General features: G+C 46.4%; 1 protein-coding gene across 1 annotated transcript in view; it reads left to right on the top strand.

Moving 5' to 3' along the window:
* The first annotated feature begins 1,376 nt into the window (after positions 1 to 1,376).
* Positions 1,377 to 21,210, top strand: part of slc6a8 (solute carrier family 6 member 8) — a 34,941-nt gene continuing 15,107 nt past the window's right edge. The window contains exons 1-2 of the mRNA XM_023957060.2: positions 1,377 to 2,211; positions 15,991 to 16,122. Of these exons, the coding sequence (XP_023812828.1) occupies positions 1,905 to 2,211; positions 15,991 to 16,122 (439 nt within the window). The 5' untranslated portion in view covers positions 1,377 to 1,904. The remainder of the gene's footprint in view (positions 2,212 to 15,990; positions 16,123 to 21,210) is intronic.

The following is a 21,210-nucleotide window of genomic DNA, read 5'->3' as shown; positions in this document are numbered from 1 at the left end:
CCATGTGGTCAATGCTGCAATCTGCATCTTTGCTGCACGTTAATATGTGGGAATAACATCAGTCTTAATTTTTTCTGGACATGATTGGAAACACAAATTTACGTGATTGTTTACACGGTTTTTCAGGGCCGTGCAGCGTTTCTGCTTAGAAAATCCACCTCTGTTAGCTCACACACCGTCCCAAAGCCGCTCCTTTGCTTACTTTTTCCAATAAACTTTATTGCACATTTTTTCAATTGACAGAAATTCACATTCAGTTTCACAATAAAGAAACAATTGTTAATATGAAACACACATATGCGACCAAACAACAGTAATAGTAATAAGCCCTGTGTGTGTCTTTTTTTTGGAATGCTCATCTACAAACCAAGTTAGGGTGAACAAACGTTATAAATGTGCATATATAAAAAAAAAAGGAAAAATAAGCAAAGGCAAGGCAAAAAACGCTGCTGGAGACACAGTTTTACATGGAGACCCAGACTGCAGTCTGAAGCCTCCTCCGGACCACAGTCTTTAACATAGCACCTCCCCTGCCCGCAAACACGAAGCTACGAGTCCAACTGTTCTGCTCAGAGACGTGGTTCACACGGGTGGAGCGGGCGACCGGTCCTGTTCGTGCTCCAAAGCCTCCTCTGGAGCCACACCGTCTATGCATGACGTAAACCAGAGCAGCAGTGACCCACGATCAGAATAAACTGTTTCTATGCAACACCATCGGATCAATAACCCACCTATCTCCATCAGAGAGAAACTTTGATGCAGATGAGTCTGATTGGAGCAGAGGATTCTGAACGGCGTGTTTACATGACACATTTGATTACTTTTGTCCTTGTGACCGCAGCAGAGGGCTCTGAGCAGTGGTCTGCACACTTTGAAAGACCCCGGTCATCAGTGTTGTGGGCCCGTCCAGTTCATCGTTGAGGTGAGCACCCAGGTACTAAAAACTGTCGACCATGTCACTTCCCTGGATGTACACCGGAGCACCGTTCTTCAGCTTTTTATACTTTATTCATAGACTTTACTACTATAATACTACTCTACTGTGCTATTCCCTACTGTGACGGTATCCCAGTCTTCCACTCACGCCTGTGTTGTGGTGAAAGAGCGCCCCCTGCAGTTCTGACGGCCACAGACCAGCTGACATGACGGAGCAGGTTGATGAGGGGGGGGAGGAGGGGAGAAGAGGGGGAGGATGCCCGTTAGCCTATCAGCAGCCGCGCTGCTCCGGGGGTGTTTGTGAATGAAGCGTTGCGCCTGTGACGACACTGACACTCATTCATGCACGGCCGCAGCGAGCGCGCGCGACGTCAGGGAGATCTCTGTGGTGGGGGAGGGCGCTGACGTCACCGAAGGCTCTTCTCCTTTTAAAGGTCGCCGCCGCGCGCCGCGCTCAGACCCGCAGACGGACTCAGCCCCGTCAGGACCCCCGCAGCGCGACGAGGCGCTCCCCCCCGGCTCCGTGTCCCGCAGCTCCCCCTGGATGGAGCAGCCGCGCCTCCCCCGCAGCCCGCGGCTCTGAACCCGCGCGCCTTTCCGAACCGTCCGCTCCGGGCCGCGGCGTCCCCTCCGTGACTCTCCGTTCCCATGCGATTCTTCAGACTGACATTCAAGTGCTTCGTTGATTGTTTCTGAGGCCGCCGCCGCCGCCGTCCTTTTCCTTTCCCGCTTCTTTTGACCTTTTTTCTGACTCCGGACTAAACCCGATTTTAGACATTTGCTTTGAACTCGCTGTGACAGAACCGAATCCCGATCCGACAGCAGGACACGCAGGTTCTGCGGGACTCTGAGGAACCGCAGGGTCCAAAGCAGCGTCTGGACTGAGAAGTTCTGGTTTCTGTCTGCAGAAACTTCTGCTGCAGCTGTTCCGGACTCTGAGGCTGTCAGAACCGGAGCCAGAGTTCGGGATGGAGAAGCAGGCTCTGCCCGCCTCCTCTCTGGAGGAGACCAAGGTGATCCACCTGTCCAACGGCGCAGGCGCGTACCCCCTCCCTGCAGCCAACGGCACCCTGGTTCCGTTAGCGGGCTCTGGGGGCGGGGCCGCCGGTTCGGGACAGGACAAGACAGTGGGGCCCGCCAACGGGGCGGGGCCAGGATACGAGGAGAGGGAAACATGGACGCGGCAGATGGACTTTATCATGTCCTGCGTGGGCTTTGCTGTGGGACTTGGAAACGTGTGGAGGTTCCCATACCTGTGCTACAAGAACGGAGGAGGTAAGGCTGGGCACACCTGCACACACCTGGAGGGGGCGGGGAGTAGAGCCCAGACCACGCCCCTTCCAGTCTCCTCTCGGAAGGGATGCCGAGTGGACATTTTTGTGAATGTGAGACGGTCCTTTCAGGGACTTTATGACACGTTTTTCCAGGAAGAATCTAAACGACTTCTGCTTCATGGAAATCATTTAGGGGGGAGAAGCAGAGGAGTGGAGGCTGCTTTGTCTTCCCTCCTTTTTTAGGGGAGGGGCTGTTTTTGAGGAAGACCCTCACAGGGTCCAGGTTTCAGACTTCAAACCCACCTTCCAGCCCCAGATCTAAACCTGGAAGGTCTGAATGTTGCAGTTCCTCAAACGACCACTGGAGGCAGGACTCCAATGGAAGCAAGTTTCATTGACATTCATCTGAAAATACCAAAAGGTTTTCAAAATACACCAAAAATAAACGTCTGGTTTCAAACGGCTGTTCTTTGTTCTTTGCTTCATGTCCCGTTTATGACCTCTGTGTGGGTAGAGCTTTGAATTTGTTTGATCTTTTATGATTACATCCTGATTACGGCTTTTTGTGATTGACAGGTGCTAGACTCTTCAACAGTTTCACTCTTTTTTGCCCCGCCCCTCAGTCATTTTAGGCATGTCATGGAGATGTGCAGTACCCGTACCAGTCCCGCCTCCTTTCTGGTCCAGTGCTCCACTAGCATACCGACAGTCATTGGCCTTGCTCAAGGGCACCACGGGGAAGTAACCCGGGTGGGGAAGCATCTGTTCCCACCCAACTATGATCCTTCCAGTTCTGACTTGTGAACCACCAACACTCCCTGTCACTGATCGGGCTGGTGGATGTCCTCCTCTTTTGGTTTGGATGAACACTGCTTGGGTCGGGTCAGAACCGACCTAAAAAGTCTGGTTCTTTAGCATGAATACTGCTAAGAACAAGCTTCGTTGGCCAGAGGCCTGGAGTTTCAGTCCAAATGGAATCGGACCACAGATGGGTTGGTTTTTAGTTCTGAAGAGTCCATATCTTGTTAACCACTTTCCATTGGAAGCTGCTGCTCCTGCCTGGGGGGGGGGGGTCTCATGAACATGAGAGTGTCTTCCTGCAGTTTCCTTACCAGGAGCGAGGGACACCAGATGGGCGGTTAAAAATAGGGCGGGCTTTCTCCTGAGGAGGAGGGGGTCACGTTTGAGCCGGTTCACGGGTGACTTATTGATCAGACTGACAGCAGCAGGTTCAGTGGAGGCTTCAGTCAGACTGAGTGTGAGGGTTCGAGTTCTGGCTGCCCCAGCGAAACCGTCACATGACTCAAAGACGACACAACCTGGACAGAAAGTCGAAGCAAAAATGAAACCCAGCAGTGGAAAGAACAGAAAGAAACCTTCAGGCTGTCTGCCCTGCTGCACGTGTGGAGGAAGTAGATTCCAGATCAAACCAGCTCAACTTTGACCAATCACAGACTGAGATTTGCTAGTGACTTTTGGACGGCGTTGTTTTTAATTCACGGAAAAACCAACTGTTTGAAAATTGACCATGAGAAAAATAATAACTGCAGTTTGTTCCCGGATAGAATTCCATGACAGCAAGTCTTTCATACAGTGTTTACGTAGCTAAACACTAGCTTCAGTTTGGAGGCTGCACCTACCTGTTCAACAGGACCTGCCAAAGGTTCACCTGTTTTATTTCAAATGGTACCCTGATAGCATTGTTAGGGGGGTTTAGATAACGACCATTCGATCATATGAAACTTTTTCTGGTGTTAGTAAAAGAGGAGAGCAAGGAGCATGAAGCTTTGTGAGGCTTCATGAGACTTTGTGAGGCTTCATGAGGCTTTGTGAGGCTTCATGAGGCTTTGTGAGGCTTCATGAGGCTTTGTGAGGCTTCATGAGGCTTTGTGCGGCTTCATGAGGCTTTGTGAGGCTTCATGAGGCTTTGTGAGGCTTCATGAGGCTTTGTGCGGCTTCATGAGGCTTTGTGCGGCTTCATGAGGCTTTGTGAGGCTTCATGAGGCTTTGTGAGGCTTCATGAGGCTTCATCTAACCTTTTTGTCAAACTCTGGAGAAGGTCAAGCAGGCAAACCTTAAGCTGGAAAGGTCTGTATGTTCACACAGACCGGGAGGAGGAGGAGGAGATGGAGGGGGGGGCAGGTCAGCCTAAATCACAGAATGAACAGAAAAGGTTTTCTTAGTTCTCACTAAACATCTCTGAAAAGGTCACCAGCACATGCTCCATCAAGCTGACGGAACAGGGATGTTTGGACGTCTGTCCCCCCAACACACACACACACACACACACACACACACACACACACACACACACACACACACACACACACACACACCGCCATGATCTAGTCATTCTTTCTTACTTTACTTCATGTCCAGGGCTTTAAATGTTCCCACTGCACTTGAACTCATCATGTACATAATTATTAAACTGGAAGGAGGAATCTGTAGGACTCAAACCATTGAGGAATCCAAACCCAGCAGAACCTGAACTGAATTCTGAATCTAAAAAACATCTGAGCAGGCGATGCTGCTGGAACCTGTGTGTTACAGACATTTTTGTTCCTAGCAGAGGAAGGAGAGGAAGCCGGTTCCACCTAGGGAGCGTCCTCTATCCACTCACTCAAGCTGAGAGTCTTTCTCTGACGTTCCTCTCAGAGTCTTTGGTTCTGGTCGTTTAAATCACTTCTTTGGTTTAGTTTAGGATCTCATTATCTGAAATCTTCAAGCATGTTTTGTAAAAACTGTGGTTCTGGAGGATTTGTTGACTTTATTTACAATACTAATACAATCAATGTGTATTTTATTTGGGAATCCATCAGTGAAACTAGTCTGGAGCCAGTTTAGCTCGTGCTGGTTTGCGGCGCCTTCCATCCGTGAAACCAGGGTTCGACTCCGGGCTGCTCCCTGTTCCCTTCTCTACCTCTGTGCCGGTTCCAAGCCCGGTTTGAGAAGGTTGCGTCAGGAAGGGCATCCGGCGTAAAACATTGCCAGATTTACCATGCGACTTGTTTGCTGTGGCGACCCCTGATGGGCGAAGCCGAAAGTGGAAGAAGATCACTGAAACTAGTCCAATCCTCCTGTTACAACTATTGATATTAATTCATTTTAGTATTTTAGATTTGTAAAATAATGTTTGTATATTTGTTCTATAGTTTCCAAAAAGCGTTCCCTGTATTTTAAAGAAGTTTTTGATCAGTGATGAAGGACGATCTAAAACTAGGAGACTGGAGTCATGGCTCTGATGAACATGAAAGGTCACATTGTCCTGCTTCTCCTCAGCGCTCCAATAAATCTGAGTTATTACGCTGCAGTGTGAGTGTGTTTCTGCTGCAGTAAACACACACTCACACACACACACACACTGGTCTAATGGACAGCACTGATGACGACGATGAGCTGGAGGTCAGTTTATGATTGGTGAAGGGTCACAGTGTGTGTGTGTGTGTGTCGAGCCGGGTGAGGACGGGCTGTTTTGTCTGTTGAGAGATTTCAGCTTCAGCTCTTTCTGTTTCGTTCATGATCAAATACCAAAAGCAGTGATGGGCCGGAGGACCTGGGACTTGCATTCAGGGTCTCTATGACATCTGTGCTCTGGCTGTGAATGTGGGTTTAGATGTTCAGAAGATGAACCTGTTCAGGAGGTTCTGGCTGAATGAGAGCGAACGATTCTGACCACAGAGAGGGGAGGTTAATCCCAACAGGGATCAGGAATGTCACTGAACCCGGGAAATGATGCTGGTACCAGGAAAACTCAGTGACTCACTGCCTGACGGGACAGATTCACAGGAAGCTTTGCTTTGTTTGTCGGGTTTGAAAGCTCATCTGAAGTGAGAACAATTGTCTCTGCTCACCTTAGACTAAACCAAAGAGTGAACAATAACAATTAAAGGGAATACATGATGGAAATAATGCATTTTATGAGTCCAAAAAGTCCTAGAGTGTATAAACGAAGAATAAAGATTCTGAAAAACGATTTTAAAAGTTCAGTCTTTAGCAAGGTAAAGGGGGGGAAATGAGGACTTTAAAAACTGAGGACTCGCTAGACTAGCTGGCTTTCTTCTTCACGTTGTTTTTCCCCTCTCTTATTAGGCAATAGCGCCCCCAAGTGAGCAGCATTTGGAACCGCATGACTTTTGTGTGCACTTTAGTGCGTTTGATGTGTTGGTTGTTTCTTTATTGTTGTGGCTTTTGAACACAAACCAAACCAGACTAACAGAGTCTGCAGGACAGTGTGGGAGCAACCGTCGTTTTACATAACGACCCGAGAGGTAATCAGATTAAAACAACCTAAATGCATCTGCATATACATGCTGACAGTGACGTCCGGACACCATCTAATCTGCACCCAAACAAACCAGTGGATGAAGGCCGCTTCTTGTGACAAATCAAGACAGGATACAAAATAGCTAGTGGTGCCCCACCCCCCCACTTTCTGATAGAATGTCTCAGTAAGTGAAACAAGGAGATGAAGGCGGAGGAGTGAAAGGAAACTGAAAAGGTGGAGAAGAGACGAGGGCGGAGGAGAGGAGGAGCAGTAAATCCTGTCAACTGGATTAAAAGATTACAGGCCACTCTTGTTAATCTCTGGTCCACGTGGTGATGGGGATGATGATGATGTCACAGCTGGCAGCCTCTCATCACACATGCACACTCCACTGGCACCGACCCCATCCACAGGTCCGTTGCCATGGTGACGACACCTCCACTGTCACGAGGGCATGACTTTAGGTCGTTTCTGATCAGACCAGTCCGGTTACAGACTGGATTCTCTGCAAACAGGAATGGCCTCAGATGCTCCATGGTGGAGAAGGTTTTCTTTTGACAGAAGAATATGTTTGTGTTGACTTATGACTTGTGTCACTGTGAATCTTTGGAGGCATTTTGGAGAAGCAGTTGAGAAGTGTGGCGCTTTGCGTCAAACATTTGGCTGAGCATCAGTCAGTCAGCAGGAGGCCAAGGAGAAACTTCCTGTCTTCTTCTTTTGTAGCTCCAAGATATCAGTATGAAACTGAAACCAAGTGAGCTTGGCGTCGGTTACCACTCTTCCTCTTTTGACTGACCTTCATCACCAACAGTGTCTCCAGTTGTGTAACTTAAGTGCTTGTTTCTTGGTTTCAGAATGACTGTTTTCATGGCTGCGTGTAAGTGCAGCTGGTCACCAACCGTCTTCAGGGATGTCCCTGAAATAACCCCAATTATCCGGAATATGACCCCAAATTCACCTACAAGCCAGTACCGCCAGACAGACGATTAGTGATCGGCACCTGTCAGGAACTCGGTGATAACCAAAATACCCCCCTCCACCTTCATTATAGCTTCACTGCAGATCCAGTGGAGGTGGAAGTAGCTGAGCTTAGGCTCTCCTGTCCTAATGAACTTGTGCTGGACATCCAGTCGTCTTCCAGGACACATCCAGGACTCTTCCAGGACTATTCCAGGAAACATCGAGGACAATTTTTAGGACACATCCAGGACAGTTTTTAGGACACAACCAGGACTCTTCCAGGACTATTCCAGGAAACATCGAGGACAATTTTTAGGACACATCCAGGACAGTTTTTAGGACACATCCAGGACTCTTCCAGGACGCAACCAGGACTCTTCCAGGACTATTCCAGGAAACATCGAGGACAATTTTTAGGACACATCCAGGACAGTTTTTAGGACACATCCAGGACTCTTCCAGGACGCAACCAGGACATATCCAGGACTCTTCAAGGACACATCGAGGACGCAACCAGGACACATCCAGGACGCAACCAGGACATATCCAGGACTCCTCCAGGACACATCCAGGACGCAACCAGGACACATCCAGGACTCTTCAAGGACTCATCCAAGACACGTCCAGGGTGCAACCAGGACACATCCAGGACACTTCCAGGATACTTCCAGGACACTTTAAGGACACTTGGTGTCCCAGCTAGTTTAACTGCTTTCACTAATACCAGTTGTTTCTGTCTTAAAGCTTAATAATAGCATCTGGACTCAAAGTCTTCTTTTTTTATGATTTAGTGGCTTCATCAGTCTAGGTGATGCTGGGTTCATCCCCACATATGTCCTGGAGAAAGAACACTTTTAAGCTAGATGCCATGACTGAACATCAACGTCCCTGCTGCTTTTGGACTGTGAAAAGAAACTGGAGTGCCCAAAGAAAACCCACACGTGTACGAGAAGAACATGCATCTCCACATAGAAAGAACCCGGGTGGGATTTGAACCAGGACCATCTCACTGTTAGGAGAGAATGCTAACCATGGTCTTGTTTGTCTTCTCTGTTTTTTGGGGCATGAACTGTTTTCCAAGAAGCAGCTTTGGAAACAGATAGTCGTGAACAAACAGCCTACAGCCTAAAGCGGTGAGACTCAGATGTTATGGTTATTCCTGAACTTATGATCGTGAAGGAATAACCATAACATCTGAGTCATCCGCTCACCCAAGGAGGCTGAGTAGGAATAAAAGTTCAAATAATAGCACTAATGATAAGGTTCAATGATAAACCAGACATGACTCCAGTCACAACAATCATACCTGACAACACAAGCTAGCTGAAATATGACAGAAAAGAATCCACCATGATATACAGCACTGTCAGCATTTCAACATAGTGAGTATAATACGTTGCACAGAGAAAAGTCTAATAAGACTGTATGTATATTTAGGAATTGTTGTGTCATTGCAATCAGAAATGTGTAAAAAACACAACAAGTAAATGTATTTTCCTGAAAAGTCCAGGCCAGCAGAGAAAGCTATGCAGACCCTGGCAGCCCGCGATGTTGGTTTGGACACATGTCCACAGAGACTGCTCACTGTTGTTACTGACTATAATATTTACAGACTATTCAGCTGCTGGTGAGTGCAGCAGGCGAGTAATTAATCCATGAATCAGCTGAACACGTGGTGTGATGTGACACATCAGTCTGTGGCACTGAAGCTGCATGGATCCTGAGCCAGCTGGCAGCAGGTCAGAGCAAGGCCAGCTGATCGCAGCTCAGGACGCGGAGTAAAGTCAACGTCATCCTGCTGCCGTGACCTCGGAGCTTCATTTGGACGCTGGAAAAGTTCTCATGCTGCAAGCTTTGAGGAACTGCTGCAGCTGCAGGGTCCTGGCTGCATTTCACTCCGAGTTCTGTCTGCTTTTTATCTTTGTTGGTATTTGGCTGTTTGCCCGGCTGCCTGGCAGTGACTTAGCATGAAGTTTTTGTTAAATGACTTTCCTGACGTAATCGGACGGGGATCAAACCTGTGACCTGCTGGTAGCAAACCTGCTGCATTCCGATTTTTTGCAGCATAATGGCATCTGTTCATGCAGCTGCTCAAATTCCTGAGAGATGCTTTTTAAAAATAACTGTCACTACTTCATAAGGAAAAACACTCATATTTCAAACAAAAAACAACAGAGGGCAGAATGTCTTTGTGACAAATTTGTTTGAAGAGGTTTTCTTCCAATCCTGAAAAAACCCCCAACGTCTCTGCTTCATTCATTCATTCAATCATGACCTTTTTTTTGTCAAATAAAAGCTTGTTCGCTCTGCTTTTCCTCAGCAGAAGGTTGCTGGTTGGATCTCTGTTTGGGGGTGAAGGCTCTCCTGTGTCTCTGCAGGTTTCCTTGGCATACTCCAGCCCAAAACAACCTCCTCACTTCAGTTTGCTGAGTTGTCATAGTGGAGACCAAGGCTCAGATTGTGTTGTCTGGACCTGTTCTTTAAGACACAAAGGGAACTGTTCATTCTCGGGAGCTGAACAGCACCAACCTCTGCTCCCTCCTCCAGAAAATGAAGATATTTGACATCTTATCAGAGCGGCACTGTTCCAAATTATTCACAACATCACTTTGTGTGTAGTTGAGTCTGCTGGTACCAGTTCTCTTTCTAAATCTTTAATTGACGACACAAAGTTTACCTCAAAGAGTTTGATTTCCACAGAAAAGCAAAAAGAAGAGTTTGAAAGAGCAGATTTGAACTTTCGTCTTGGTCCACATGACAGAAAAGCGGCAAAGCGGTTTGGTGTGGATGTCTCTGTGATGTTTGGTGAAAGGAAAGCGGTGCGTGGATGTGGTGGTGAGGATGATGATGACGATGCTGCAGCTCTGTCATCAGTCTTGTTCCCTCAGCTTGGCAGTACTTAACCCACTGACTTACCCGGATTAGCCAGCTTAGCTCGCTAACTGCAGCGCTGCAGCTTAGCGGGCTAACCGTTTCTGTTTCTGTCTCATTTTCACCTTAAGCTGACCATGTGTCGGCCATGTTAGGTGGCGCTCAGCATGGGGGGGGGGGGGGGGGGTAGCTTGAGCCCCCCCACTCACTCCCATGTTAATGCAGACTGTCCTCATCAGGGCACTCTTAAGTCCACTCCCTGTTTATTCTGGTCTTGACGGGAGTTCAGGTCCTGACAGCCAGTTTACATGCTATACTAACACGTACATCACTTGATGGAAATCCTCCTGTGGGGGGTTGGGGGGGGGCTCATAACAGTGGACACCAAAGGAAAATCTTCATCCACTGTTGCTGTTGATCTTTCTGCTGGTTTTTCAGGAGATTTTTAGAGATTCTTACAGGGGCTGCAGTTAGCCCCTCCCACATGTCACAACACCTGCAGCGCTAACCATAGGTAAGAACCTTACAGGTGAACCGGCCCCACCTGGCTGGTGGCAGAGGGGTTTTGCTGCACATTTACATACCGTCTTCATTCTGATTTCAGTATTTTTCTTTGAAAATGTGAAAACAATGAAACTCAGTCCTGGTCTTGAACCGGAGGTTTTGTGGGCAGTGTGTGAGGACCAGTATTAGCTTCTGTTCATGTGTTTTCTGTGAAGCAGTTCAGGGTTGAAAAGTGTAACTCAGACGTTCTTATCTACGTTCTGCACAAGCCGGGTTCCTCATGCACATCAAACAGGAGCCAGCAATGGTCTGACTGCAGCCCAAGCTGATGTGCCAACACACAACCAGGTTATTGTGTGTTGTCTTCAGGCCTCTGAAAATGCTTAGTAACAAAGTGCAGCAGATCGTGACGGACCTCCAACACGCTCCTAACTGCTGCCGTGTGTGCTGGAGTGCAGCGGACTGAGCCGCAGCGCTCTAATCCCATCAACACCAGGGTCCTGATGAGCTAACAGCATTACACCACTTAGCTCCGGGCCTGAGCTCGCATGTGGGGGATTTTTATGGAGATCTATTCTCGCTGCCGTGTCTAAGCTATGCTATACTAGCACAACAGCATGTTTAAAGCAGCAGACAGATGTGCACAGATGCTGCCTCACTCCGACTTACAGCAGAGGTGACGGCGCCATTGAGCTGGCGTCTCTGCAGCCCATCCATCATCCTCTTCGTCACTGCTATCGTCATCCTCTGACTGGAGCGGTGCTGGACACGGGCGGCAGTGGCGTCTGCAGGGGGCATGCTGGATTCCAGCAGGGCTGAGCAGCAGATCACTGCCGTCTCTCTGTGGTCGACCTGCTTCAGTACGCCGGTTCTGTCTCTTAACTGCACGTTCACGCAGCTCCTCTCAGCAGGAGATCAATGCCGTCACACAACTTACATTGTCCCCCTACTGGAACCGTAAATGAGTGGACGATGCTGCACAGCCGCCAGAGAAGGTCAGCGGCATCGAACAGTCAGACGTTTGAAGGTGCAGGGTACCTTAACAGGATGAAGGTGAAGTGGCCAACAGACACAATTAAACTAAATTTAAACAATTTAATCATCTAAAAAGAAATAAAACATTTTTGTTCAAGTCTTCAAAGACTTCATCTTTGATTAAGACAAAAGAAAAAGTAATAAAACTTCAACATGTTTACTACAGAATATAGCTACAGAAAACATAAATATAATGTTGGTCTTTTTATCAAACATATTGGGATCATATACCTGTTAAAAAATGACAGTTGCCTTTGCACCAACATTGAAATAAATATAAAAAAGTAAAGCACTATTTAGAAAAAATATAGTTTGTTTTTTTGTGAGGTTACATAAAATTGCATGTTAATAAACTGGAGGGAAAAACAACTACCAGGGTAAAATGTCAAATAATTTAGTTGAAAATTATCACTGAAAACTAACTTAACTTCTATGACATCTTTTAGAAAAAACAGCTGCAACTTCCAGCTTTTTCTGCCACAATTATCACAAAAATGCATGTGAGATCATAGAGGGACTGTAGAACAATCCAGACTATAGAGTTTCTCCTTTTCTAATGTTTGGATGCTGGTGTGCCGATTTTTGTCAAGGAGAAAGTTTGTGAAAAACCCTGAACTAAACCCTTTTCTGCACCTCCTCTTTGTTTTTGGCCCAAGGACACATCAGCAGATAGCAAAAGCTAGATCCCTGCACCTGTTCACTTCACCAGCTTCACCTGGAGACAGAGTTGAAGGTTAAAAAAGAGGGCGGGGTTCTTTCAGGGTGGCCTGCAGCTCCCCAGCCCCCTGTGCTCCATCGCCACTCAGTGATCCCGGTTTAGACTTCAAACTCTTCTTGAGTTGGAATCAGAGGAACCACTGTGTGAACAACGAGCTCTCCCCTGCTGCAGGAGTCCTCTTTCTCTTTGCTGCCCCCGGGGCTTTAGGGGGGCTCTTGTATCAAGTTTTCATAGTGGGGGCAGACATTTGTCAGGCTACCGGACAGGTGGTATGGGTCACCTGATCAAAGTGGTCAGGGTCTGAAAGAAGAGAACAGTGACCCATAAGGCCTGGAGTTGCCAAAGCCCTGCCTAAAAAGTTACCCACAACTCATTCAAATTCACCAACTTTCCAAATAAAAAAACTATTTCTGTAACTTTCAAAAGTTTACATGTAAAAGAAACAGTTAGTTTTGTCAAACAATCGTTCATTTGTATTATTCAGTTACAGTCAAAGATTCAACATGTGGGACGTAGCAAACGTTCCTTAAGCACATTCAGATCAGAAGAGGCTGTAGGACTCGGTTCATCTGGAGATCCAGTGCCAAACATGTCATGTTCTCCTTTGGTTGGATTGATAAACTTTCCAAATCAGTACGTCCAAAGACAGGAAAAACAGCTGCTTCTGTAAGGCTGAACTGAGGCTGAACAGGGAATCTGTCAGGACCTTCTAATGCCCAGCGCTCATACTCCTTCGTCTGTTTAGTTTACTGCTCTTGGAATGACTAAATATTCTGGATTCACACTGTAGCGCTCTTGCCTCACAGCAAGAAGGTCCCTGGTTCAAGTCCCGGCTGGGGGACCTGAACCAGAACATCAATGGGGGGCATTTCTGTGTGGAGTTTGCAGGTTTTCTCTGGGGTCTCCGGCTTCATCCCACCGTCCAAGAACATGCTTCATAGGTTTATTGCTTAACGTAAATTGTCCCATAGGTGTGAATGTGAGAGTGCGTGAGTGTGTGATTGTGGACACTCTACCCTGCGACAGACATGTGGCCGTGATAGGCTCCATCATTCCCGAAAGGGAATAAACGGAAGAAGATGAATGAACACTGTAGGTGACCCCCACCAGAGTTCATCTGTAAGTAACCTTTGCTTTCAGGAGAACCAGTGTTAAGGGAACTTTCATTACTGACAACCAAGATATGCTGTCTAGTCCTTGAATCCTTTTCTATAAGATTGAACACAAAATCTCTGTAGATTAGCGGTTTCTGAACCCTTTAAATTAACCCCTCTGACACTGTCATCCATGCTAAGTCTTCTACATGTCCTTTCTTCACCACATGCTTGAATACATTACGTTTCCGCCCTTTGAAGCTAATTGTGTTAGCAAACTCATGCACGTACGGATGTGAAGCCAGTGGCTGTTGGGCAACTATTTTAATAGTTTCTCATAATCCAGTTCAAAAGAATAAAACCCTGGGTCTCCGCAGGACCGTCTGCTGGGTTCAACAGCTTCTCCTGGACTCTGAGGATGTCCAGGCCAATAAGTGTGCACGAGGACTCTCACAATAATAGAGTGAACACCTCAACCAGAATCAAACATGGAGAAGGTAGCTGTGTGAGGAAGGCAAACACAGAGTTAGTGACAGCATCAATGCCACCTCCATGAAATGTGAGCAGAGGGGATGTCAGGCCGTCACAGATCCTCCTCATGCCGTCCAGGCCTTACTGACCCTGAGCAGAACACAGTGACCACTAACAAAGATAACTCTGGAGCTCCTTCCTGTTCAATTGATGTGATAGTTTTGTTTTGCATTTGGGAATGTCTACGATTACAAAGTTCTGAAGTAATCATTTATAAATTAGGTAAAATAATGACAGTAACATGTATGATTTAAGTCCATGTCAACACATTTGAGCTGTCGTAAAGTTTGATCTTTGGGGTTTGGAAAGTTATAAAAATAAGTAAGTACTCAGTAGAAAGATAACTTCTGTTGAGACGGAGCTGAAGTCTGCTTCCAGACTTGAACCGGCCTCTGCCGGAGCTCTTCATCCTCCATAAACCCTTTCTTCCAGCTCAGCAAAGTTCAGAACAGGATGTTTCTGAAATGTAGACCTTTGGCCTACTAATGGCAACAATGGCCTTTGAACATCATGGCTTCAATGTTCATAGAATCATCTTTGGGCTCAGAATGCTTGACTCATTTTACTGGCCTATCACTAGCTGGTTAATGATTATTGAGTTAAAACCAACACATCGGAGGGTGAGGAAAATTTTGGAGTTTATTTCCTGCCTTTTGCAGTCAGGAGGACCACTCCACCACAGTCCTCTGCACCAGTTAGCCTGATGCTTTCTTAGGAAGTATAATGTGAAACGGAATCCAGACATCTGCCAGAAACGTCTTGATCATCAGTATCAGCTTATTGTGATTAAACTGCATGTTTTTCTTCATCCATCCATCTATTTTCTTAACCCACTGTGTCCCTTTTGGGGTCAGGGGGCTGCCAGAGCCTATAACCCGGCTGCTGTTGGGTGAAGGCAGGGTACACCCTGGACAGATCGCCGTCCTGGCACAGGGTATAACACGCTCAGTTGCAGTCACACCTAGGGACACTTTAGAGTAATTAGGGAACTGTTTGGACACAGGGAGAACATGCAAACTCCACACAGAACCAACCAAGCCAGAATTCGAACCGGGCCTTTCTGGCTGTGAGGCGAGAGCGCTAACTACTACACTAACTACTGCGCCACTATGCAGCCTGTTTTTAATTCATACTATTGTATCTTTTGTCATCTGTTTGCTTTGCTGCAATGGGAGTTAAAACAATGAGCACAGACGGGAGGGAAGAAGGATATTTTCCTGGATCTTTAAGGAGGGAGGATGAAGTTTGATAGAGGGATGAAGAGTTACTGTCACTTCCATAAAGCTGCGTGAGGATGAAGCTAAATAAACATGATACCCAGACTCCAACTGCAGGCGCTGACATGTTAAAGGGACAGTCTGCAGGTCTGACATCTTTAACAAACCTTTGTCTTGAGTTTTGTTTTGAGTCTTGACGCACTTTACCATTGGGAGTTGGGTCATCTAGACCCACTAGACAGAGCTCTGAACCTTTTTTCTTCAATGATTTGTGATCTTCACTGGTGTCCATGGATTACATGAAATCTTTCCACCTTTATCCACCTTGGTCATGGTAGGGAGAACACGTCAATGGAAGGGGGGGCTCATCTAGGATAGCAAAGGGATAATGAAGGAATTCAAAAAAAATTTATCAGGTTTTTGACATTACTTCCAGCTTAAAGAATGTTATAAAAAAAGGAAAAAATAAAATAAGAATGATGATGAAAAATAGCAAACTGATGAAAGTTGGATTCAGAAACTGTCAGGGTGTCAGAGCACAGCAGGTTTCTTACAGACCGGCCTTCCTCCGTGTTTCCTGCAGGCGTCTTCCTCATCCCGTACCTGCTGATCGTGATTGTTGGAGGAATCCCCATCTTCTTCCTGGAAATTGCCCTGGGCCAGTTCATGAAGGCTGGAAGCATCAATGTGTGGAACATCGCTCCTCTCTTTAAAGGTGACAGCCGTACGCCACGTGGATGCACCACACATTTTCTCAGCTACTTTGGGACGTTCTTGTCTGAATAATTTTGGTTTAAATTATTTATTCTATTCATCAGTTGAAGGGGCTGTTCATAAGTTTGTTTATTCTCCTTAAAAAAAGTGTCATATTGATGAAGTCAAAAGTATTTTTCCTAAAGGTTTGCAGTTAATTTGGTTAACAGTCCAGCAGAATAAACAACTTCACGGCAACAGTCACATGATCTGCATCGCTCATACTCTGAATCACTGAAGGCTTCTGTCAGCCCTGTGAGGAAGTTTATCAGAGGTGTACGTGCCTGAATGCACTCACACAGATACCACATGTGCATGTACACACATGCACACACGCGGGTTGTGCTGTCTCTCTCACCGTTCTTCAGCAGAGCCCTTTACTCTTCTGGCTGCACTCATAACTGGGCTCCAGCTCAGATGTCCCGGCTGCTCTGTGCGGACAGAACTGCGGTCCGGTCTAGTTCCTGCAGAGCGGAGTGGAGGAACACACTTGGAAACCCATCCACAGCTCAGCGGTCAGGCTGGTATTTGCCTGGACTCCCTGCAGCTGATGACTCGTCTCACCTTTTCAAGTGTTGGATGTCCCTTATGTCAGCCTCAGACCTTTTTCACAAAGCTCCTCTAGTTTTCTCAAAGAAACCACATTTTATCTTTAAATCAGAAAATGTGCTTTTTGTCATTTTTTTGTTGGTGTTAACGTGAGTTTAGAGGCTTTATTGCCCTGAATACTTCAGGTTTGTTACTATTTAGTCTTGTTTTTTTTCAAAGATACACAATTTTTACAACTCAGGACAAAGAGGGATTATGTCTTTTGTCCAATGATTGTTAGGCCTGTGTTTGTTGGTCAATAGCTGCTCAACTCACTGATCCGCAGAGGCCCCACTTCAGTCCCTATGGAGGGATGCTTGCAGTCCCACCAGGGGAGGCCTCACTGCTGGAGTCATCCAGTTCACATTTAACAAACCAGTGAGGAGGACCTTTGAGTTAAAGAATAACTTTATTGTCTCTGGAGGAGAATAATTATACTTACTGAGTGTTTCTAGGACCTCCAGCCTGTTAGTCATTGTGACCACAACAACACAGATGTTCCAAACAGCAGTGTGAGTCAGCTAAATGCTGGTTGCCATAGTAACTTGTCAATAGTTGATCAGCTGTCAAACTTCAGACTTAGCTGTCTTAGGCTGACATCATCTGCTGACCTGATTTCTGCTGAACCGTCTTCAGATGGGAGATCAGCTTCAGGAAAATGCCTGAAACTTTCATTCCCGTTGAGATAAACAGCTGGAGTTCCTCATTAGTGAACCTCCACCATCGCTGCTGCACATCCTCGCCTTCACCGAACTCCACTGTCAGTCTGGAGGAGCTGCTTCCCTCCCAGCAGATCTGGCTGATCGGGTTCAGAACCCGAGTCACGAGTCCCAACGCTGAGCTCTTTGAAAAGGAAAATAGTTTTCTTTGGATAAAAGAAGACTTTATCACTTCATCAGCAAATCTTTTTCATCATGGCAGCACCAAGAGAGTGATGTCAGAAAGTAAAGGGTCTTTAACTCAGAAGTAACTATTCCTTCTGTTCTGAGTTCTCTTTGTTCCTCGCTGTACAGCTGAGGTGTTGTGCATAAAGACACGTGTCATGTGGAGAAAATTTGAATAAATTTCCCTTCTAGGATGAATAAAGTTCATCTTATCTTATCTAATCACCCCCTCTACAACCTGTCTGACCTCCTTTAAACTGCTGACTCTTCCGTTCTTCAGACTGTTTGATACTGAGGATCATAAAACTGTTGTCCAGACTTCATCAGGTCACACCAAAGTTCCCCACGCTCGTTTTCATCGCCTCCTCACAGCCAGAAGCTGCAGCCTGCTGGTTTTAAAGGCTCCACGCCGGATCAGCACAGCATGTGCCAGGTCCCGCTGTGGGGGCCACAGGACTGGGACTCATTTGGGTTATAGAATGAGGTGAAAATAAAGAAGTCCTGATGAAGAAGGACATCATGGTGCAGGGAAAAAGAGGACAAGAAAGGGACTGAAAGCAGCAGCTAAAGAGGAGGGGTGTGCATCCATTCATCCATTCATTTATAAAGCACCTTCCTCCACCAGCCAAGGATGCCCACTGTACTGTACACAGGGAGAACAAACAGAACATTATACAATCATAAAACATCAAAGAATAAAAAGAAAAAATTCAAACTAGCATGATAACAGGGCTAGACTGATGCCAAGGCGCTGAAATGGAGGACCAATTCTGTTTTCAAACCCATGAGCGTGACCTCTCTGATGGCCGGTTGAAACTGATTCCACAGTCTTGGAGCCAACACAGAAAATGCACAGTCCCCCCCGAAACTTAGGTTTGGTTCTGGGAACCATGATCACAAACTGGTGGTTGGAGTGTAAGGACTTTAGGGGGGAGTATCTTAAAAGCAGACTGGAGGGGTGAGAAGGTGCCGTACCGGCCAGGGACTAAAATTAAGGACCAGAATTTGAATAAAACCCAGTATTGCACTGGCAGCCGGTTCAAAGAGACCAAGATGGGTGTCATGTGGTCAAAGTTTTTTGCCCCACAAACCATAAAATAAATTTGGCTGTTGCAATTTGGAGCAGCTGCAGTCTGGATATTGATGCCTTGAGTAACTCAGCATTTAAAAAACTGCAATAATTTAGTCTGGAAACCACAAAGGCATGGGCAACAATTTCAAGGTTTGTTTTTGATATAAAAGACTTAATCCTAGCTAGACGTTGCATCTGCAGAAAGCAGGAGCTGGTCACGGCGTTTATTTGGAGGTCGAGCTTCAGAGCTGCAACAAGTTTCACAGCCAGGATCCACAGACTGTTCAAGAGGGGCAAGAGAGACCAGATCAAGACCATGTTCTTTTCCACCACTAGGGGTAAATACAATGACCAAAGTTTTGTTTTCATTTAGGCCAAGAAAGTTCCAAACATCCACGACCTAACTTCAGCAAGGCAGTTGATTAATGTGTTAATTGTGCAAACGGTCCCTTGCATACAGGGACATATATTTGGCAGTCGTCGGCATAAAGGTGAAAGTTCACCTTATGCTTCCAAAACAGCATTCCCAGTGGAGCGAATAAATAGATAGAAAATAATAATGGGCCCAGAACCGACCCCTGAAGAAGAGTGTTACTCTTGGATGAGTAAAGACCCATTCTAACACAGGAAGACCCGTCAGTAAGGTAAGACAGCATCCACTGTAGGCCTTCCCTGGAAAGTCCCGCCCATTGTTCCAGCCGGTCAATCAGGATCTCGTGATCAACTGTATCAAAAGCTGCAGTGGTCTGTCTCACTACCGCCTGTTTAAAATTGAGTGGAACCAGAGAGGAGGCAAGACAAGCGTTAAGAATAGTTAAGACAAAAAAAACAGGCTGGCAGAACATCACTAGAGGACCCAGCTGGCTTTAACATTGATACCACTCTTTCTAACTCGATCAGAGTGGAGTTGGTGGAGAAAAAGTGGAACATTGTGTAAGAGAGGACCGAATACCAACAACCTTGTCCATAAAATTATTTCACAACTTTCCACAGAGCCTTCCATAGAGCTTCTACTCTCATCAGAGTCCAATAAAGAGCCCAAAGTTTGAATCCTTGTGCTACCTTAGATGACCCCCCCCCCTTCCATTGACGTGTTCTCCCTACCATGACAAAGGTGGATAAAGATGGAAAGATTTCATGTAATCCATGGACACCAGTGAAGATCACAAATCATTGAAGAAAAAAGCTTCAGAGCACTGTCTAGTGGGTCTAGATGACCCCCTTCCCAAAGTTAAAGTGCCTAGGATAGCACAAGGGTTACAAAGGATTTGCTGATTGCCCGAAGGAGAAGAGATAATGACAGTATAAAATTGTCTTCTAGCTTTTGTTACAGCTTCCTTAGAGATCCAACCTTCAGATGAGGGCCTTGGTGTTCTGATGGTGAAAAGAGCAATCTCATCCAATAATTCCGAGCACAGCAGTTCAAACTGTGGAAACCATCTGTGGTAATTGGGGAGGAGCATGAAGTCAGCCACTCCAGCGAAAATATAGCAGAAAATTCAGCAGCTTTTCCTTGGCCCAAGCCCCGCCCATCTGACAGGAGCAGGCTTAGGGGCAATAATGAATGGCAGAACAAAGTCGAGTAAAACTGCTGAATGGTCAGAAAAAGCTGTCTTCACAGTCTTGACTGAGGTGAGAAGAAACCCAAAAGACAAATCTGAGTCCAGAATATGTCCATGACTGTGTGTCGGGTCAGAAACCCACAGCACAAGACCAAAAGAATCCAACACATTAAGAAAGGCCTTGACGGCTGGTTTGTCAGGGCAGCACAGAAATGATAAAATCACCTTAAATCAACACAGAAAGTGTGCAGCAATTCAGAAAAATCTATTAAAAAGCATTTGACGATAAATCAAAAGCCCTAAGAAATTAGAGGACGGGCCCAGATCAAAAAGGCAAAAGTCAAAAAGTAAAGCTGGTGTAAGGTGTGACTTAAAAACACAAACAGTCCACCTCCTCTTCCACAGATCGGGGTACATTCAAACCAGAACAGTTGGCCGGTAAAAGTTCCAGCAGAACACCTGACTGAGCAGGAGGGATCCAGCTTCCTACAATGTCCAGAAAATCCAGCTTTTGGGAATTCAAAAAGTCTTTCAACACAAAAGATTGTTCATGACAGATCTAGCATGGATTAGTCCAAAGCTCCCTGATGTTGGGGCACAGTCTGTGGTCTTTGGTGATGACTCAGCGGCAGAGAGCGTCACCCTCTGAACTTGTAGCAGATTTGATGAGTCGCTTTTTCTCCAACCCACTCGATACCGCGCCGGCCTGACAAGGGAGTCAGACCCCAACAACAGAAAGCAGGCTCGGCTTTGGACACGAAAGCAGTCTCAACGAGGTCAACAGCTGACCTCTAGGTACACAGGGGCAGGACACGTCAGTCCTAGAACTGGGACAGCTGGCAGAAGGCGAACAATTCTCCCGCCTACTGCTGCGGCGAGAAACAGCTGTCCGACAAACAAACACCAGAACTCCCAAGCTTACCGAGTGTAGTGGCTCAGAGTCC

The sequence above is a fragment of the Oryzias latipes genome, chromosome 7 (assembly GCF_053564925.1).
Source record: "Oryzias latipes strain Hd-rR chromosome 7, Olatipes_Hd-rR_3.1".
Lineage (NCBI taxonomy): Eukaryota > Metazoa > Chordata > Actinopteri > Beloniformes > Adrianichthyidae > Oryzias > Oryzias latipes.
Note: the sequence above shows the minus strand (reverse complement) of the source record. Positions and strands in the feature narration are given on the sequence as shown.